At 38.6% G+C, this 20,950-nt stretch overlaps 1 protein-coding gene across 7 annotated transcripts in view; it reads right to left on the reverse strand.

Annotated features, from left to right (window-relative positions):
* Positions 1-17,451, reverse strand: part of LOC143450768 (muscleblind-like protein 3) — a 32,509-nt gene extending 15,058 nt beyond the window's left edge. Inside the window, exons 1-3 of one of the 7 annotated variants that reach the window (XM_076951446.1) lie at positions 17,313-17,451; positions 9,277-9,410; positions 8,285-8,410 (exon numbers count right to left, since the gene is read on the reverse strand). In XM_076951446.1, coding sequence (XP_076807561.1) covers positions 8,285-8,410; positions 9,277-9,410; positions 17,313-17,322 — 270 coding nt within the window. In that variant the 5' untranslated portion in view covers positions 17,323-17,451. The other 6 variants (XM_076951444.1, XM_076951445.1, XM_076951449.1 and 3 more) reach the window with 6 other exon arrangements.
* Positions 17,452-20,950: the final 3,499 nt, after the last annotated feature.

The following is a 20,950-nucleotide window of genomic DNA, read 5'->3' on the forward strand; positions in this document are numbered from 1 at the left end:
AGCCAGACTTGTCGATTATTTAAAACCAACGATGTCTGGTTGCCACGTCTCGGGCTTTCGCTAGCGATTTTTTCGCCCATTTTACGGGAGAAAATTGTTCGTTAAAAAATTTTCACTGTTGGGAGTTGTTGTGAAAGAAACCGAGCACAATACTTTAAATCGAGTTGTGTGAGAATTTGCAAAAATATATCTTGAAAAAATGAGGTAAGCGTTTCGACACAAGATGCAATGTATTTATATGACTTTTGTATCATTGGTGAAACTGTTCTTCATTGTTCTCTACTCTCATTTTACTCTTCTCAGCATTCACTACTCATAAAAATACAGACAAGTAAAAACATATCTAAAAATTACGCAACTCTCATCTTACATAAACCTTTGCCTCATTAATCCTCCTACATTCCGAATTTCCTGCATTAACAAAATACTTTTCCGTTCCAAGCCATTCATACGTCAAGTGGTACACGAATGCCAGCCAATTCCGAGATTCCCTCGATACCACGCGATCTAAACTGATTTACACTGACACCCGTTTCCTGCCTTTTCTGCTCTCCAGGATTTAAATCGACCCATTCAAGGGGATTCAATCAGGCGGCCTTATGACGTGACGAACCGGATATTTTTCTCCTCTTGCAATTGGACGACGTTCTATCGGTCACGAAGCATCGAAAATAAGAAAAGGCAACATTACCATTGGGTCTGTATGGCTAAGGGTTAAGTCTCCGTTATTTCGCAAGTTGATTGTAACATTACTTATAGGCAATCGTCTGTCCATCGTGCTTGTTAAAGAATCGAGGTTTTTGCGGGTCGGTTTACTTGAGCCCTCTTCCGCTAGTACTGTAATGCAACGCGATGTACATGTATATGCGTTCAATAAAAACTACAATCATTACTCAATGCGTTGCTGTTAGCAACGAATTGTTCGTTGTGTAAATTAGTCCATACCATAGGCAGTGAAATAGTTCGCAATACGTTAGTCTTTAAATACTTTCCGTCACACGCCAAAATGTAAGAAATTTAAATTTAGTGCAATACTGTAATAAGCTTGCGCATTTATTTCAAAATGACGTATTAAAGTTTTTCGTAGATGTGCCTATATATAGTGGCCTTACGTCGGCCATACGCAGAAGTATGCAACGACGTCTACGGTAATCACAAGTGACAAGATATACGCGCATTAGTGACATTTTTCACGAAACGGTTATTTTTATAGTCGAGGCTAATCAAGATTACTAAACTGAAGGATTTAAAGCGATGACGTAAATGATATCCAGAGAGAGTCGCAGTTAAATGTTGTGGTTTTAGCTTTACAGTCTCAAACTTAGGAATATGCTGAATGTTGAAGTCGATAACATGACAGGTCGCTGAAAGGAACAACTTCATTGACGTCATCGGTGACAGCAAAGACAAGCTTTCCACCCAAAACTATATTAAGTTGAAAATCTATCTTCATTGTTGCTACGTACACACTGCGCGGTAATTGCGTGGCACACGCGGTCCCGTATATGGTCGTGTGACAGAACTGAGCACAAGGTCGAACTGAAATGAAATTCCTAAACAACTGTGAGCTGTGAAAATCCTGCGTCACAAGTTCTTTTTACTGACGCGTGTAACTTTAACGGCACATTCCTTTATTTTAACTCATTTGAGTTACCATGTTTTCACAAACCTTACAAAGCAAGAGAGCAATTTTTTAATTGCAAATTTTGAAATTTCAACTTAACTGTGTAACTTTGACATGATTGGGAGCAATAGAAACACGGAATGTTCCGTATTTCAAAACAAACCTGTTGCTTTGCCAAAAACATCTATGGTGAAATAGGAAACAGACACCAATTACACGTTCATGAATAGGCAGACGCAACCACTACAACAGAATGATGTAAAGATCAATTTTATTTAACTATAATTACTAAATTATGTGTCTTTACTGCCACCTTACGGTATTATTACCACCGCTTATTATACGCATGAGAGAGCAACGGTGTCATAAGATCGTATCAAAAATCATCAACAAGATAGAAAGTGAACTTCATACGAGTGTATTCGACTCAAACGCCTACCAAGATACGAGAGAATATGGCAGGGATCAATCGGCATTACCTAAATGATTCACGTAATGTAGCCTACATTAAAACTGTACACATAAACTCTAAGGGGGAAGAAATGTTTAAATTAAAATCTTAGGACTTACGATATAAACAAAAGTTACAGAAAATGGAAACAGTTCTAATGTATATTACATTCAAGGAGACCAAAGCGAAAATTCTGGTTGATAGCACATGCTTATGCACAACAGAAACCGATTTTTCAATCCCCGTTAAAAGCGGAGAAACTTGAATAATTTGTTTGGCTACGCCGGTAGACTTCGCGGTCACGCACCGATGATTTCGGGTTAATCCAGCGCCATCTCCGAGCAAATTCTAGTCAAAGATTGGCGCGTTTATCAATACTTTGACGATCAATTTCAAAGCTACGGTACGTGAGATTATCGAAACACAAACGTCGCATTGAAAATCAGCTCGTTTAACGCTGAAGTGATTTGGCTGAACCTAAAACAAATAATTTCGATCGCTCGCACTCGTCGTCACGCTCGCACTTGTGACTTTTCTACGAAGGCAAACGTGAAAAAATTTACGATTTCTGACCGGAGGCAGGTTCTTGGTACGATACTGACGACGGTCAAAGCAATGCATAACTTTAAAACGCACCCTTGACATATCATTTTCTTGAACACACTTGAAAAAAGTTCGTGGTATTTCGAAAAAACAAAAGCTTTTTGGTAATCTTGAAGACGACGACAACACAAAGGGTGATTAATAACCCATCCAAGACAAAATCAAGCCCGAAGCTCTTAGATTTAATTTCAGATAGTCCGGACGTTGATATATAAAGAAGGTTTGTTCGAGTCCCAGCAATAGAAGTCTTTGGAAGCTATTTCGCAAATAAAGTTAATCCCAAATCGTGCCACATCTGTGATACAGAAGAATACTTGATGTCACTTGAAGATAGTCAAGCGCGTCTCTCTCGTCACAACGTGCCCTCCAAAATCCACAGCGCTGCATTTAGACTGAGACAAGCAAGGGTGCTCGTCTGTGGCCGGGGCGCAATTTGCAATCTCGTCGAATTTTTTCGAGCTACAAGCCATTAGCGGTTTAAGGTTTGTGAAAAGGATCAGCGTGCTGAACAAGGTTGTACGGTACGTTTAGAATGATTTGGCAAAGGTCTGTGAGCCAGCGGGCTGCTGTACTAAGAGGGACCGTTGTTGTGCTAATGGCGAGAGCTCGCTTGACGTCCGTTTTAAGTCGACTTTCTGCCAGAGGCAGACATAAAGCGAGACGATTATGGAGGCTTTGGGTCCTTCAACACCCTTACAAATGCATTTATTCCCAAGCATTACACGTCCTCGTTAACTTCTGCAGTTAATTAAACAATACACTGATAATGAACATCGCAACGATGGGACCAATATACACCGCACTTATGGATGAAATCAGTTCCAAACGCTTCCTGTATACTCAATTTCAATTAGGTGGTTTTGATGTTGATCGGCGTCATGAGTTGGGAAATCAATACGAGCAGTTCCATGATCAATCAATGCCGCTTACACATGATCAATCGGCACCGGATAGCATACGACAGCCGTTTATGAAAAAGCTACTGTGGTCATATATATTAAATCTATCATCTGGTTAACTTGTGGTAGCAGTGATAAAGCATTAGCGTGGTACACAGGGTACAACGATATGTCTGTGAGATACAGATCCGGTCCCCAGAGAGCTTTTAAAAAAGTCGTTTGCTGCAAGGAGGGATTACGTTTGTGCCAATTGCAATTCATAAAGGATCAAAGGGGTTAGATTTCCAGCTAATGTAGACATAAAGTGTGGTTCGGTGGGTTAAAGTGGAACCAGGGTTTAATTAAACTTTGTAGCCTAACTTTCGGAGAGCACTGGTACTGATTTAGCATTTGAAGGACGTTAAGTGCGTGTCGCGCTTTATGGGATTTGATAAAGTGGTCCTAAAACATTTGTACAATCGATCATAATTCAATCTATCAACTCTTATTGAAAAAAGTTTAGTGAGGCACCACATATACCAGACAAGATACACGACGAGGATAAACCGAGATTTTCAAGTATAAAGCCAACCACATCGCCGGTGACTCTAAAAACTTTCCATATTGTTTTCAAATAATTTTCAAGCTTTAAGATTAGTTTAAGGTAATCAGGAAAATGTATTCAAAAGAAAACAATAAATATGGTCCCGGATGCAAGACACTGCCGCTCGGATTTGATGAGATCAAGTATGCCGCTGACATTTTATTTGCAACCGGTACAACATACCTCAAGGTTAAGTGGGATTACGCGTCGGCGCAGCTTGATATAATCCTACAATTCATGAGGAAACCTGACCATTGTAATCTACTGTTTCGCCGCATCTGTTTATGTAATGTAACGAATCAAGTCGTCTTTACGGTGTTTTAACAAGCTGTCCGGTGTCTGCCTCTCCAGGAGAGGCGAACCTCAGTCACGTACGTGTGGGATTATCACGAACCACGTTGCGCTGAGCACAATTTGTGGATTTGGCTGAGACCATGGACGTAATTAACCTAACAAGTATTCTTGTTCAATCTCCACTAATCATAGGATTTAGCAAAGTGGTAGCATTGCTGCAAACTGTACAATAGCCACGTATACCTAGCACGGCAACTTGTGAAAGCAAATGAGCAACGGTGCCTTAGCAAAATAGGAGCGATTGTTATTATTTATGGTGCGGCTTTTTCGGTTTCCTTGGAGTTTACAAAATACACGGCAAGATAAATCACAATATCAACGACAGACGCTCAGCTGAGCGGAAAGTTTCGAACCGTTTATTTTGCCGAATTAACGCCCGTCGATCGCGTGGAGCGAAAATTTATTACCAAGATACAACGGGTGTGTAGTTTCCACAGACACTTGCGTCTACAGTGACAAAGGAGACTTTTTGTAATGATTAAAATGGCGTTTCTTTCCAAAATAAGGATGATTTACGGCGAGAAGATGGCTACCGGTTTCTTGGTTTCTTATTCGCGGAAAACAATTGGTTACAAACTACACTTATAGTTATTTATTTATTTTGAACTTATTTGGTTTCTTATTCATTATCGTTAATCAACTTACGAATGAGAAAGTAAATGGTTCCCAGTCGATCCACTCCAGAACCACTAAACCAGGTCGACCCAACCAACATTTATGAGTCGAATAGTCTTTGGGTTGAATCGACCGGGAACCATTTACTTTCTCATTCGTAAGTTGATTAACGATAATGAATAAGAAACCAAATAAGTGCTAAGGAACCGGAACCAGATTCACGCCAGGCGATAAACTAACGACAGGTTAGCAGGTTATCAAAACCGTAAGTTTTATTGTTTTGGTAAGTTATACAAATATACGATTCCACCAAGGATACAAACAACAAATACTCAAAAAAGGTTTCAGAATTCTCTTCACCAGTCGTATCTACAATCGCAAAGACGTTCAAAATCTACTTGATTGTTGAAAACGCCGTCCATTTCGACTTACAATGTACAATCAGCTTCTGTTCAAAGACAGCTAAAATTTTTACAACCATTTACCGTTAACCATCGAAGATGGCATCTCACAAGACAAGCATTGGCGATATAGGATAATTATCGGGAACGTCGGAAAAGGTCTTTCACATCAACGGCGAGAAACAGCGAAATAGACAGGTCGAAATTTTTCAAGGCCAAACGAGGAATGAGTCACCAACGTTCTCAGATAACGACCGCAGACATCGCGCGCAAACGTGGCTAATTCTTGTTTAGATTACGTGACTGTCAAGTCCAACGGATTCACTTAACCTTATCTTAAATGATAGCGATCGTGTCCGATTGATTGCCGCGTCGGTAAAGTGATGGTTTGGGTGTATGTATTTAGATCGATGTGTTTATTCGGCGGTATATTGATTCGAACGCTTTACTCGTTCATGACAATATCGCATAGCCGAATACCGACAGGATTAAAAACCAAACAAGATGAATTTGGCAGGATCAAGTAGGTTGCTTGTGACTTCGCTCCGTTAGCATGTTATTTCCTTGGCATTTTTCGATAACGGAATTTTCCATTGCCACAAAGCACAAACAAGACGAGAAACTAATGAACGTGGCTTTACAGTGTAGCAACACCTCGGTTGATTAGACGCGCATTGAACAAGAAAGCGACCCAATATTTGCAGCAGATCCATTGTTAAAAGCGTCCAGATATGTCTGGGCAAACATAAGCCCTATTATTGCCGTCTTATGGCATCGAACACGTCCGGTATCAGGAGAAAACAAAATTTACTCAGTGGTTCAGCCCAAAAGTCACGTGACTCATTCCGCGTTTTTGTATCTACAACGTCATGGTGCTGTTGGAAAACATTGTGTGTTCCCTAATCTAAGGGCGCGTTTTTACGACGCCATCCGCTTTATTCGCAAAGACAGAATAACTGTCTACTGCCCTGTTGGTAGTAGTTAAGCCAATGGAGGACGGCTTCATCATCTTATGACTTATGTCATCCTTAAGAAAGTTAAATAAATAAAATGTGTTCCTTCCTTTCAACCTTGGAACGACAAAAAAGAGTTGGCCCATTTTAGATAAAATCTACATCTAGTGTTCTGCACCACTATGGCTATGCTAATAATTGGACGAGATTTCAACCAGTGTAGCTCACGATTTGTGTAGCATGTGGACTGAATACGATAGCAAAGCCTTACGGCCAAAGTAACTATAATTTATAAGGACTTTACACATTTCAGCCACATTGGTTGTTAAGATTTCGCAATAAAGCGATGTATTATCGCTTCAGTAAATAACTGGGCGTGTGGGAAACGCTGAAGCCGTCCAAATAATTTCGGTTGGCGAAAAGCTGTTTAAGACGAACGAAGCGCTTTATTTGTAAATATTTGTGTGAGAGCTGAAGGCGGATTAGAGCAAGCCGACGGTGTAAAACGTGCGATGCTGCCTTATAAATGAATTTTTTTGCAACTAGGCACTAAATTATTTATGTCCCGTTTTATGGTTAATTAAATGGTCTGTATTCGGTCCATCCGGTATTGAGACCCCAGCATAATGGCCGTAGTGCAACGAAACTAAATAAAATCTTTATGTAAAATCTTGTTGCAATAACTGCTGAGATACTTAGCGAACAGAAATATATTCGGCTTTGCAGTTTTACATAACAGATTTGGCAAAGGTTTTACGTGATTCGGTTAAAGTACTGCAAAGGTCAAAAAAGCAGAAATGCCCAGTTTCATAAAATACGCCATCACTTGACAAAAACCAATAGTCATCAGTATTAAGTAATCTTTGGTAGGGTTAAATCAACGCGTAATTAACACAGGTATAAAATCCAGCTTGGAACTTATAGCCATAAATTTAAAACGAAACAGGCTTTGTGTAGTCTCAGGACTGCATCCGGTTTGAACTGGAAACGGCGGTGGCTTGCACAATCTCAGAATTAGCAATACAACCGACGAACGCGGAATTTTGAATAAGCACTTCTAAAAACGAGATTGTTTCGCGCCCCATAATGCAGGGCGCTCCCCTTGGTAAAGATTTGAGGCATGAAAATATGTGAGCATTTTTACAACAAAAACAAACTGAATGGGCCGTACATTAGGAAGATATTTAGAATCGGTTCGATTTAGAAAGAGAGTTTGCAGAAAGCCTTTTTTAATGACAAGGGGGAAGCGACAGCGATAACAGCTCTTACGCTGTTCAACCACACACAGTGTGCTCTTGTAAAAGTGCTACGTGAGACTGCAAAGTGGCGTTAATAAAAGGAGCTGTTTGTGCCCGGCAACGTATTATTTCGAGAACAAATGAAACGACCCCATTGTGACCGACATCCATCGATGCCAGTTCACATGACGTCACTGTCGACGTCAATCACATTCGATTAGCAGGCGATGGGCAAGATAATAACGTCATTATACCCATTATATTTTTCAACAAATTTCATCTGAAGGTCGGACTGGGTAGAAACTACAGAGTTAGCATGCTGCTACCCCGGACAGTTGCATGTAGAAAAAATTCGTTCACGTCATGCCACCAAGATTTCAAATGCCTTTTAAAGTGTCAACCTTCTTAATAGACTTCAAAACTTCGCATTTTATCTGGTTCTCATCACTAAAGGACAACACAAATACACAATCCTGCCTATTGATAGACACGTAAAGTCTCGAAAGGTCGAGTGCGTGAAACAATTTGAGCTTTAAATCGTTCAAAGGGAAAAATTCGCTCACCTTAAGCGCGTCGAAGCAAGCAATAACTTTTCCATCCGCCGACACTTGAATGTTCTTACCCGGGTGTGCGTACCTGCATTCATCTGCTGTGCGCTTGCAAGCTCCGCGCTGGAATTCTCGGCAAACCTGGGATGAAAATAAGAGGAAAATATCATCACATAATAAGGAAAAAACATTTAAAATAGCAACTTGTTTTAGTATGCGTAAAAAAGGTGATAATTAATTGTTGACTGAAGTGAATATTTAAACTTGTTTCATTTTAATGTGTGGTGAATTCTGTTTTAATAAACAAGGAAGCAACAGCAAGAACAAGCCCTAGTCCAAAATATGTTTCAAAACTCTTAAAAAATTTAAACACAACCAAGCCATGTTTCAGAGCATTCAAAAGCAATCCCACTGAGATGATGGTTAAATCTCGGGAGATGAAAGAATAGCTTTCTTTTTTCATATCGTCTTTTACCCGCTGTTTTCGAACAGATGTGAAACAAACAGCAAGTTTTAACCAAATAACCCTGTAAAGTACCAGCCTCTAGAGACAAATGCACGGCGTGTTGATGCACCTATCGACCTTACAAGTGTGTTTTGATGTTTGAGATTTACTGGGTCAAGCTACTGCGCTAATGCCATCGCAGCGCGACCATTTTTTGGTCAGTGATGAGGTTTAACCAATCATTTTACAGTTACCCTTTCTTACCAGGCTCACATCCTCCAGGTAATTTTTATCGTAACCGTTTAGAATTCTGTAATAACCCAACACCTGAAGCTTACAACGTATAGAGATTATTATGCATTAATAGGTTTTGTTGTCACATTTATCACAAATAACTTTTACAATGTCTTCCAAAGTGTGGGTTCTTTTTATACTTGCGGTTTGGGTTACCAAACACCATTGTCGCGTATTTCTCTCAACTACAAAACGGAATGAAAGTACAAAAAAGACGCCATTTTGATTTCGTTCATCGCCATTTTAAGATATCTATGATAAGCCTTACCTCAACTTTCAGCCATTCTGGATCACGGATTTGGGGCAGTTGCTGCATGCTGGGCAGCTGGCCGACTGCCAACTGGGACGTTGTGAGCGAAGCGACATTTGCTGCAGCCGGAGTCACACACCCGGCACCGTGAGCTGCAAAATAATAAAAACTTTCATTATACCTTGGTTATTTTTTCCTGCATTTAGTTATACTGCTAGTGCTTTTGACATTAAATTTCTTGGTTTTACTCTTTACAATTTGTTGCAATTCCATGAAATTACCGGCGCTGTAATTGCTATGGTTAATATTTAATTACGCTATTAAGTAACGCAAAACATTTAGCCCTTTATGCAACTTTTAACTGATCAAAGCATACAGCAACGACACAAAAGCAACGGAGTATCTGCACAACCATATATACATACTCTCCATTTCAGTGCAAAGCAGAGCGCAGGTATGAAGCTTCAGCTGATATCAAGCAAGCAAAGGGAAGGGGATTTCGGGGTAATTGAAACTGAGAATTTTTGGCGAAAAAAGCGACCAAAAGCAGTGGGAGAGCTAAATAAGCAGGAGGAAATCGGGATGCGGGAGGAAAGAGAAGGAGATCAAGGTTAAGACAATGCAGGAAGTGGAAGATATGAAAAGCACGTTGCGAAGCTGCCGGTGACTTGGCGCTTACGTTCGTGCAAGCTTATAATATTGGTAGGTAGCCAAGACGCGTTGGAGACCAAATTGCTGCTTAGGGTGTGGAGAGCCACGTCGACGGGTAAGGGTGTCGTCTTCAGAAGGCAACTTGCGGCTGGAGGCGTGGCCAAAAACAACGCAATGACACAAAAAGCGATGCAGAGTACAGTTCGGCAAAGCTGCTGAGCTTTTGCTTTTTTCCGGCTACCTACGTGGCGTCAGAAATACACAGCCTTCTTGCTGGTTGCCACGAGTAACTCGAGTGTTGTTAGGGCATTAACACTTTCCCTATTAACCGAACATCACACGGACTTGAGTTGGCACGATCGACGTGGTGGAGGCTTTTGGTTCGTTCGCTGACCAGTGTTTATAACAACTTGAAAAACCAACTAAAACATACAGTGGCCCTAGCAAGCACGCACAGTACTTCTCTAAAGGATAAGAACGTATTAACTACTGTATAAAGGGCAACGAGTGCCGTGAGAAAATAGTGACATACATAAAAAATCACTTTAGCTTTTCATCTAATCCCGATGTCGTAAAACAACTCTGCATTATACTGATCATCTGGCAAGCCTTGTAACATACATACTTTGCTTACAACGCTACAGTAACGTAACCTCAGGTACAAAAATCTTGGCTGGCAAACCCTTATCAAACAACGAAATGGTCAATCTAACAACGTTAGGGCGCAACAGCAAACACAATCCAGTCGCAGCAGAGCAAGGAATCGATACGATATCATAAAACCTTCCAGAAGGCCTTGAAACGTAAACAAAAGCTGGGCGTCCGCATGCTCTGCAAATGTTCTGAATACTTTGGCTCCCGACGATGTACAAATGTAGCCCACGGATTAGGGTTATAACGTCGCTTTCTAAGCAATACAAAACCTATACCTGCATCATAAATAACTTGACTCTCACAATCTTAGTACATTGGGTGGATAATACAAAAATTTCCAAGTGCCACAAAAATTAATGGTACAGCACAAGTCACTAATTTATACTAAAAAACCTTGTGAAAACCAAAAAGTGTAAGATGTGCTCATAATGTACTATAAAATTTTGCACTTCGAAAACACGCTTTTTAAAAAGAAGTATTTGTTTTCCAGTTTTGAAGTTCTGGTTGCATGCTACCTTTTCAGCACACTTGCTAAGTTAAAAAAAATCGCAAAGCAACTGGCTGTCTTACTTAACGAGAGTTACGTCGTCTGGAATAATACATGCATTAACACGCGTAATTCGCAGTCGCTTCAAGTAAAACAAACCGTTAGTAACAAAAACCAGCGTTAACAGTCTACGCTCTAACCCCCGAGGCTTAGACAGCTATCTTTGGCATCGTTTTATCACAAATTGCGACTAATCCAAAAAAGTCCAAAAGAACATTACCTTTATGATTAAAAAAGCAAATAAAAAAAAGCAAATAAAATATCGTAATTAGAACGTTTAAAACTTTTATTGCGGGTTTGTTCCAGGAAAGCTCGCTGCAAAAAATAGAAAAATTTTGTCTTCCATAACCTTACAATCAAATGATATTGTGGAAGCTAAGTAAGCTCATCAGAATATGTAAATATTTGAGGTAAAGCTGGTTGCTTGGTCTATTAACGTATGATAGTGCGTTGGAATATCACTGTAGTCTGTATTTCGGCAACGTCGTCTGACCGTTAATAGTTTTGCCACGGCTATAATTCCATTTCTCACGAATACGCGGAGTAAACAAGCCAAATAAGGAAAGATTTGAGTGAAAACCTCTAGAAGATAACGAAATTTACTAAGCGCAGTGATTTATAGACCAGGCAATTTCGCGGAAAATACCGCGCGTTTCTTCGCCGCAAGGAATAGCGACGAATCGCCGTTATATTTGGATGCAATTACAAGCGCTTTAATTAAAAAGGATTGTGGCGACAGAGGCTGACAACTACACGCTGCAGATGAGCTTATGCTCCAGACACAAACCGTCATGTTTAAAGCCGGGATAACTACAGTACTTCACTGGCCAATAGTCGTATTCATGCTACCATAATAGGAAAAACAGCGGATGCTCCAAGCAAAATCAAGCATCGGTACAACAGCCTAAAACGAATCATTATCATTTGCTGCCTCACAGATTACTAACAGCGTCAAATGTTTAAGTGTAGCCTATGTCGCATTTACGATAACACCCTCGGTTTGGAATGCTTGTCAAGAATTTGAAACTAATGATAATAACTCTGACGTTGATCCAACTTAAGTTACAAACTAACGTTACGTACGTCATCCGTACTTTAAAAATCACCTATACAAAGTACCAGTTTTAACAACTTTTCACGCGGGAGTTTACGTTCATTGCGTCATAAATCTTTGAACGACGTCATACATTTAGTACACGGCGTGATCCTTGCACCTTGAAAATTAATTCCTTAAAGACTTGGTGGTGAACACGTTGTTTTCACTTGGTAATGTAACCCTTTTGTCTTGCATATATACAATAATTCTTGTATCTGCAACAAGAGAATAAGGCAAAAATGTCACAATTTCGAATGTCGCTAGCCACAGCGAAAAAGCGAGGACACTTACTCATCATTACAGTCGCAAAGAGTGAAAATTCTAGCTTGTCATTAAACAAACTCACGTATACCCGACGATATTTAGTCCGACTGAAACGAGCCTCTTGGCATATTCCAGTAAATACCCGGTTATTAAAAGTTGCCAAGAAGCGCGTTTCGAAGTACGAAAGTACATGATAAATCAAACAACGTTCTTGGGTGAAAGTAATGTCTAAAGCGAGCTTTCTGTGTAAATAACAAAGCGACGTCGTCATGTTTTTGTCCAATGAAAGCGAGAGATTGTCGTCGAATATGAGAAAATTATGTAACGCCTTATTTCCCGGGCCGGTACACGTGGTATCTGAATAAGCTGTTCTGTTCAAAAGTTTGTGTTAAGGCTATAATCCAGAGATATCCTGCTGTTTGTGGCAAACCTCGACATTCCACACGTTATCACGCATTAATATTATTTCAAGGCAATTAGGCTACAAATCTAGCCTGTACTGTTGAATGGGCGCAACAGGATACTGTTATATCCTGTTACCTATGTTATATAATTCTATTCTATCTACAATGACCTTCGCGTTGTTCCTGATGGTACTAACCAAAGCACAGTGAGTTCTAACTAAGGCTAAACTCACCCACTAAACTATAAGATTCTTAGGCGGTTGATAAGCTGAAATATTATAAATGGTACGTGGCACGCCTTGACCGAGTAATTCAAACATGCTGGAAAAACATTTACGTTTGTCGAGGTAGCAAGCTAACAGTTTTCTCTATTCTGGTTAGCTTACAAGTGCAAGTTTTTCAGCATTTCGCACTCGACCGGTTGACAAGGTGATTTGACGAGAGAACACGATTGGTACACAGCCGAGAGCCGCGTCAGGCCTGTCGCTAATCTCCAGACGAAGCCGAGCGAAAAAGCTCGGCGATAAATCAAGTATCTGGGCTTGCGCGGCAGAGAGGTCTCGTTCAGTCCAGGGACAATGGCGTTCGAGAAGGCCTTCAGCGACGGTAATGGGCTTTCGAGTGGACTGAAGCTAATGACGTCATATGTTTGCACAATCTCCCGGCCGACACAACAATGCGGTCTGCTGGGGGGAAAGAGGCGGCCCACGAAGATTATTATAATGATTCTGTTAATTCCAAGCAACCTGGTCGTCTACAAAGTCATTAACAAAGCTTATCATACAGCTTATTAACATGACTGTTAAACTGCTGTTTGTATGAGTTTCAGCTAATTAGATCAAAATAAATATCAATCAGCCTTTCACAATACAAACTTCAATCGATACCATGATACATGGCCAAAGCAAAAAATAAAAGAGCAAAAATATCGGACCAAAACAAAAAAGGTGTGTGCAAGAAAGACGAGTAGACAAGATTATTCAAAACGCATCAAACTTTATTCGTCTGACAAGTTTTCGTCAAAAATACAGATAATAATTAATCTTTAATAACAGTGTGAAAACCCGAAATGACTAAAGCAAATAGTAATGAGAACGAACTTAAATTTTTCCAACAAAGCAATGTACGTGACCAAGCGGTTTGTGAAAGAGTGGATGAATAGACCAAAACAAAGAGACATATACCCAGTTTGTAGGAGGAACAAAGAGCGTTTTAGGCCTTTTCCTTTTTCTCTTCGGTCGTTGACCCCAATCACGTGACGGCCGTGACGCGCTTGCTCTCTGTCATTTATGGTATTTATGTTGGGGTGAAGAAAATGAGATGAATTTTTGCAAAATAACCAAATAGATATTAAAAATATTTACGGACATGATACAGTTGAAACAAAGTGCATATATTACTCCCCAACCAGACCCATATAGAGTTGCAAGGACGAAAGGTGAAAGCGCATTAGGTGGAACCCAAACGATATTTAAGCCCCTTCATTCGGGCAAATCCGCGCAACCGCTAAATCCATGAGATAAAGAGCCTCAGGGGTGAAAACGGCAGGAGAGCAATTTAAAAAGTTTGACAGAAACGATCGCTTTTAGGGTTGAAAAGCTACATTCTAAATTTCTAAAAGTATGATATATATATAGTATATACTATTATCGTGCTTATCCGATAAAAAACCTTTCTCCAGCGGAAATATAAACCGGAAGTTACCGGACGTAAAATGTAAGGCAAGAGGAAGTTTTAATGATAAAACCGGAAGAGTAAAACGACACATCATTACCAGCGAGTAAGCGGAAAACAAATAAACCCAGCCTTCAAAGCAACTATTTATAGACGGGTCAAATGCGTGTAAACGTTATACCGGGGTGGTGGTTGTTCATTGAGAAACTTATATGAAAAATGTTCGAGGTTAATTCGTCATATATATACTGTATATTTATTTAGATCATAAACACACATAAACACCAAAAATCAATACAACGTCTAAACATTATTTTAACAAAAAAAGCTAGCTTTTATATACAATTAATTTATAATTATTATTGTTCGCCCCAACCACAAGATACAGCATTTCAGATAAAAAAAGTTTTGTCATATCTTGTCCTAATCTCACCAAGTAAACAAATAACGGGTTGAACATTCTACCCTTTTCTATACAGAAAACATACCCTGCGACCTACAATATATATTGTACATCTGCTGAGAAGATAGGAAACCGTTTTAGGAAGATAGGGCGTCTTCTGAGCATTAAATGTCATACCGACATGGCATTAATATATGTACAGTCACTTCAGTACTTTAGATTCTCGTCATATAGGGTTACCAAGAACTACAACGGACACTATCGTTTAACCTATACATGCAACAAGATTATACAGAACCATAATGGTGGGTGCTTGTTTTTTTTAGTTTCATTGCCTTACTTGTAAGTTTCGATAATATTGTTTTCAGGCCATAAACTCTGAAGAAAGTTTCTGTTTGACGACTTTCATACATCCTAAATGCAAAAAGCATCTCTAAAAAGAGAAGAAACCTTATGGTCATCGTATCTGACAATCTTCACAAGTCGGTGCGCTTCTAAGTGTTGGTCGGTTTAAAAATCGATTTCAAGAAAATTCAAACGATGGTGTAATCTCCAGTACTAAGAAAGAGCGTGGGGTTCGGTCACCATTAAATATATGTACACACCATTGGGAGATAAACGTTGACACACACACACTCACGCAGAAACCACACGCATATTGGAGCCAAACTTAACTCCATATGAAACTAAGTTTAGCAGAAAAACTAAATATACAATATATAGTAGCAAGACGGACTTAGAGCTAACGCAGTGCTTCAAGGATTGTTTTTATGATAACTGGCGGGAGACGTCATCTGCCAACCATAGCAAAAAATTGCATTAATATCATTTACGATTATATCGAAAAGCGCTAACAGGAGTAAAATAAACTGAAAAGCAGCATCGATACTTGCAAAAAAAATCATGGCAGAATTGCTCATCGATTAACTTTTGCTACTTACGTATTTCTTGGACGCTTCTGGGAAAAAATTCAGGAATTTCAAAAAACTGTTCCATGATAATCGAGCAAAGCGGTGTGGTTTCACTAAAATAATACTTTCTATTTCCAAGCGGCAATACAATGAGGAGCGCTATTACTGCAGCTACTTAGCGTACGTTTTAAGCATTACTGTGCTATTGCAAGCGAGGTAATACAGCAGAGGAAGACGCCCAATGATGAGACGGAAACGCACGTAGCTATTATTTCTAAGTGATAACAAAATTGTTTCTCGGAAAATTGCGTTTAAATACCTTCTCAAACGGAAGTGTTGCATTACCGCAATGTGCAATTGGTACACACCTCCTGGGCATATCCCCAAACCAAAATATTTACCGACAGCCGAAACGCATTTGCGGTTATAGCTATATTTATTTCAAAACACATAATGATCTTCTTGAAATAACAACAACTTAGGATTACGAAACTTTATAGCGCGAAGTATTTTATTTTAGCATGCTGGTATATTCCTAGCAAATAAAGCAATACTCCCATTATTCATACTTTACGCCTGGCGCCGAATACAGCCTTGTTCACACTACAAAGTCATCATAGCAACGGCAAGACAAATGCATCTGATAAATTCAAAGTCTAACTTCTGATGATACAGGGAGTGAATCATCGTGTTTTGTGTTTAGACGGTACATAAGACTCGTCTGGAACGAAAATTAGCGTCTTAAACGCCCATAACGACGAAATTATTTCTTATTGGCTGGCTCCTACAACGTATACACATACAACAACCAATGTGGTCGTAATCGTTTTGCCTGCAAACAATGTACTGCATTTGCCAAGCTCAGAAATTGCACTACAGCTGTCTCCGTGCTTCATTAAATATTTTCGCTTGACGTATAATTTTTTCCATTATACTTGGGGAGTCTGAAAATACGTACGATTTGTTAACAGCTCAGTTATAAATTAAAACTATTTTTTTTCATAGTGACGCTTTGTAGTAAATCTAAAACAATGGTTTTGATGGCAACTGGCGCTATCCAACAAACGTCAAGCCGAAAACAAAACTGCATTATTTTGCTGAGGCATCGAGTCCGAGTAGAAGTTTGCTTTCAACAAACCGCTATAGATGCTAGACGGCGTTTAAGCATATATTTCCTAGTGGTGACACACCGATCAATTTTAATCAAACAGACTTCAAAAACCCATCAAATTCGGTTTATCTCACACTACAGTTAGTTTTTTTAAGTACATCTGTACAGTAAGTAATTTCAACAGTAAACAAACGGTCGGGCGGACAGATCTAATAAACAGTATTAATTTGTATTTACATGCACCTTGGCGATACTATAACAAATGTTATCAAACGCATAACCTGTATTTACATAGCACTGTTCATTTGAGTTTAATTAAATTTATTTGACGGTGCTCACCTTGTAGCATTCAATTGATTCTGTATGAAATATTAATAAGTTCAACGGCGCCGTCTAATTTAACTGGCCATTACGGTTTAAAAGGGTAAAATTAGGCCAAAACGTCCAACCTAAATCCTGAAAGCACATGCAACTTTTCCTACCTGTAATATGAACACGTCAAAACATGGATGGGTAAAAGGTAAAATACAGACAACGGAAACATGGCATTATTATGCATACAAAATTTGAACACACAAAACCAAACTATTCAACTGCAGGTCTATAGTAATATAAAAGGAACAATACTATTTTCAGAAAATTGCTTGACAAAATAGTGGGATTAGACAAAGGCAAAAATCGTTTTGACTTTCATTTGCTCTAGCAGTGTAGGTAAATTATTTCACCACACATTTAGAACTGACAGAAGTTCAACGAGATTTTTATATCCAAAATACAAAAAAATAAAATATCCTTGGAAATGGAATGACAAATTTTAAAAAGCAGCACCGTTTTCATATTTTCTCACCATATACTCAATAAAGAATTATAACACTATGACCTAGCCTCTATAAAATAACCTTAATTCATGTTAAGATTTTCAGACAACTATCCACAGAAACTTAAACAATATGTCTATTGAATGAATACAAAGCAATCACTCAAGAGATGGCCTTTGGGCATTACTGCAAATGTCACAGCTTATCTTAAGTATTATAAAGATTTATAATACTATGACCTAGTCTCTATAAAATAGCCTTAATTCATGCTAAGGTCTTCAGACAACTATCTACAGAAACTTAAAGAATATGCCCATTGAATGAATACAAAGCAACCAACCAAGAGATGGTCTTTAGGCATTACTGCATATGTCACAGTTTATCTCATATAAAAATTAAGCATAATCAAGGATTATTTCACAATTTAATCACTGTGGCAAAATAATTCAAAATTATTTGTAACCAAATTAAATCCACAGTCTTGTATTATTGCATCATTTATAAACAAAGAGCAATCTATGCCTGATCCAGTGGCCAGTCTTAATTAATATATTGCGCCACTCTCCTCCAAATACCAGTAACAGTACTGTGACAATACATATATCACTTAGAAATACAGTCAAACCTCACAACTCGAACTTATTCGTTCCTGGAGACTCTTGGATTGAAAAATTGTTCGACTTCCAAAGCAATGTGTCTCAAAACAAGAAATGAAAATGAAAAAAACGCGCAAAAGGTAAAATTGCAAACTGATTTTCAAAAAGATCATATTCGTGAATGGCTGCGTTGCGTTTGCAGTTAGCTCATACAATCGTTAATTACGTTCGAGCTCGGAGACAATCTCGACTTCGAGGGCAAGATTTCGTTAAAAAGGTTGTTTGGATTTCGAGTTGTTTGACTTCAGAGACGTTCGATTTCTGAGGTATTATTGTAAGTAACGCTAACACCCAAAATATATGGGCCTAAACCAATCAAACGAAGCAAGAAATTGTAGGAAAATATTTTAATTGAAAATATAAGTTGGTAATGGTTGGTAGTAAAAGACAATCGATCCAGTACCATGCCACTATTACTAATACACAAATGCATTATGATAGTCGCATGACGTTCGTATAAATCACTACAACCTGGCTCACCAAGGCAGGTTTGAATGCAAAATAAAGATTCTGAGGGTCTAGTGCAGAAGTGCACAACCAGATGACGTCACAATTTCAGTAGCTGTGGTCTAGCATGCAAAGGCATCCTGTGGTTGTGCATTTCTACACCAGACCCAATTCTGAATTAAAACCTTCAGCCTGAAATATAGCGAATATTGAAAATACGTGGTTTCTTGCAGCTACAAAACTACTTCTAAATGCAGATCTTAAAATGCTAACCAAAAGTCATCACCATCATAATCACATTTTCAATAAAACACGCCTAGAAAGAAGCTTGTATGCTAGTAATCTACCTTCATGTCATGCCAATTCAGTGGGTCTGGCTATCAAACCGGTACATGTGTCGCTTTCAAAACACTACAAAAGCTAACAAAACAAAACATAACCCCGGCGTACGGCCGAGCACGTGGTTTGTAAACGTTTCACTTTAAAAGATTAGTCTTACTCAAACAAACTAGCTTCCCTACCGCTAAAAATGGTATTGAATTTCTTTCTACGACAGACGGAATCTCCATTACTGACTGAAATCGTTTTCAACTCAGAAATACGCTTACCAAGCAGGCTAACAACCAGTTTCGCATGTCTAACATGTTCTAAAGCTCTAAGCGTAGGTGACTGAGTTACTGGTGTGTTGTCATGCGTATCGAACGTCACGTTCAAATGTTTTTCGTTAAGTGACGTCACAAAACAGAAGAAGATAAAACCCAGATAGCTGAAAAGCTACGTGCGGAAATCTCATAGACAAAAAGAGCAACCTACCGGAATATTGCATAACAAACACAAGTTTAATGCAGATTTTATGATATTTACCCTTGAATTGTAATACACAATATTGCTGTGATTGTGAACTTGCAGAAATACAAATGCAAATGACAAAATCAGTCTTTCAAGTACTGTGGTAGGTCCACTACTGTAATAAATAATAAATTCTTAAAATCACAAACTAAGAACTTTCCACTCTTACCACCACCTAGCGATCATCGCATCATGATTGAAAATATCATTGCCCACTGACTTGTATCGCACACCTGAGTTAATAAACTGTTTTAAAAATTGCCTAATGTTAGCCAACATTTAGCAGTATTACGAGCCCAACGCAGTAAATGCCAGGTTTGCACGAATGAACTGTTTATTGCGTAAATTAAAAACTAACTTGCCAAAGACCAGAAAAATTAAGCCTGTTCAAATAAAGCTGCACAGATCTCTTTATTTCACATTCACATTCTCATGAAATTTTATTTACGTTACTGTAGATGGACAGTAGATAATTTCCTGTATCCTTTAATGATTTATTAGAAATTAAAAAAGTAACCATGTTCAAAGTCAAACGTCCATCATTGCCTCCACCTCTTCACTTAAAAAAATTTTTTAATAAATTCTTCCAGCTGTTGCAGTTTGCAGGAAAATCCAAACAATTGTTGCTTTTTCTGCAGCAATAAAAAACTTTACTCAAACTATAGACTATCAAATATAATAGATATACATGATCAAAATTTAAAATGATCTGCCTATATTGATCTAAAACTTCTCGTAAATCAGTCAAAAGACCTATATTTAAAAAAAAAGTTAAATGTTATTTTGCTTCTTCATAACAATTCTTTGTCACATTGTGACAACGTTTTGCACTTTATTGTTTTTTGCAGGCCTTTATTATTTTGCATTGCGATACACTACAAAAGCAAGCAGTGCTATATGTTGCATTAAACGCTTTTGTTTCTTTTAAAATTCTTAGTTTTATTGTTTTCTTTTTTATTAAACCTAAATATGTATCGTGTATTTCACTCAAGGATGCTTGTTTGCTTTTAATGTTAAGTGATTAACTCAAAAGTAATGAGTTTTGACCACATTTGTCTGCATAAAACCTATTATACTGTAGTTGCAATGAAGTTACCATCTAATTCTAGTTAGTAGTTACTGTCAATGGCTGTGTTTTCTACCAAAGTTAACAGTAGTGTAGCTTATAAGAGCTGTTTTTCTGCACAAGTTTTTCAATCGACCAATA

Source organism: Clavelina lepadiformis, chromosome 3 (assembly GCF_947623445.1).
Source record: "Clavelina lepadiformis chromosome 3, kaClaLepa1.1, whole genome shotgun sequence".
NCBI classification, from domain to species: Eukaryota; Metazoa; Chordata; class Ascidiacea; order Aplousobranchia; family Clavelinidae; genus Clavelina; species Clavelina lepadiformis.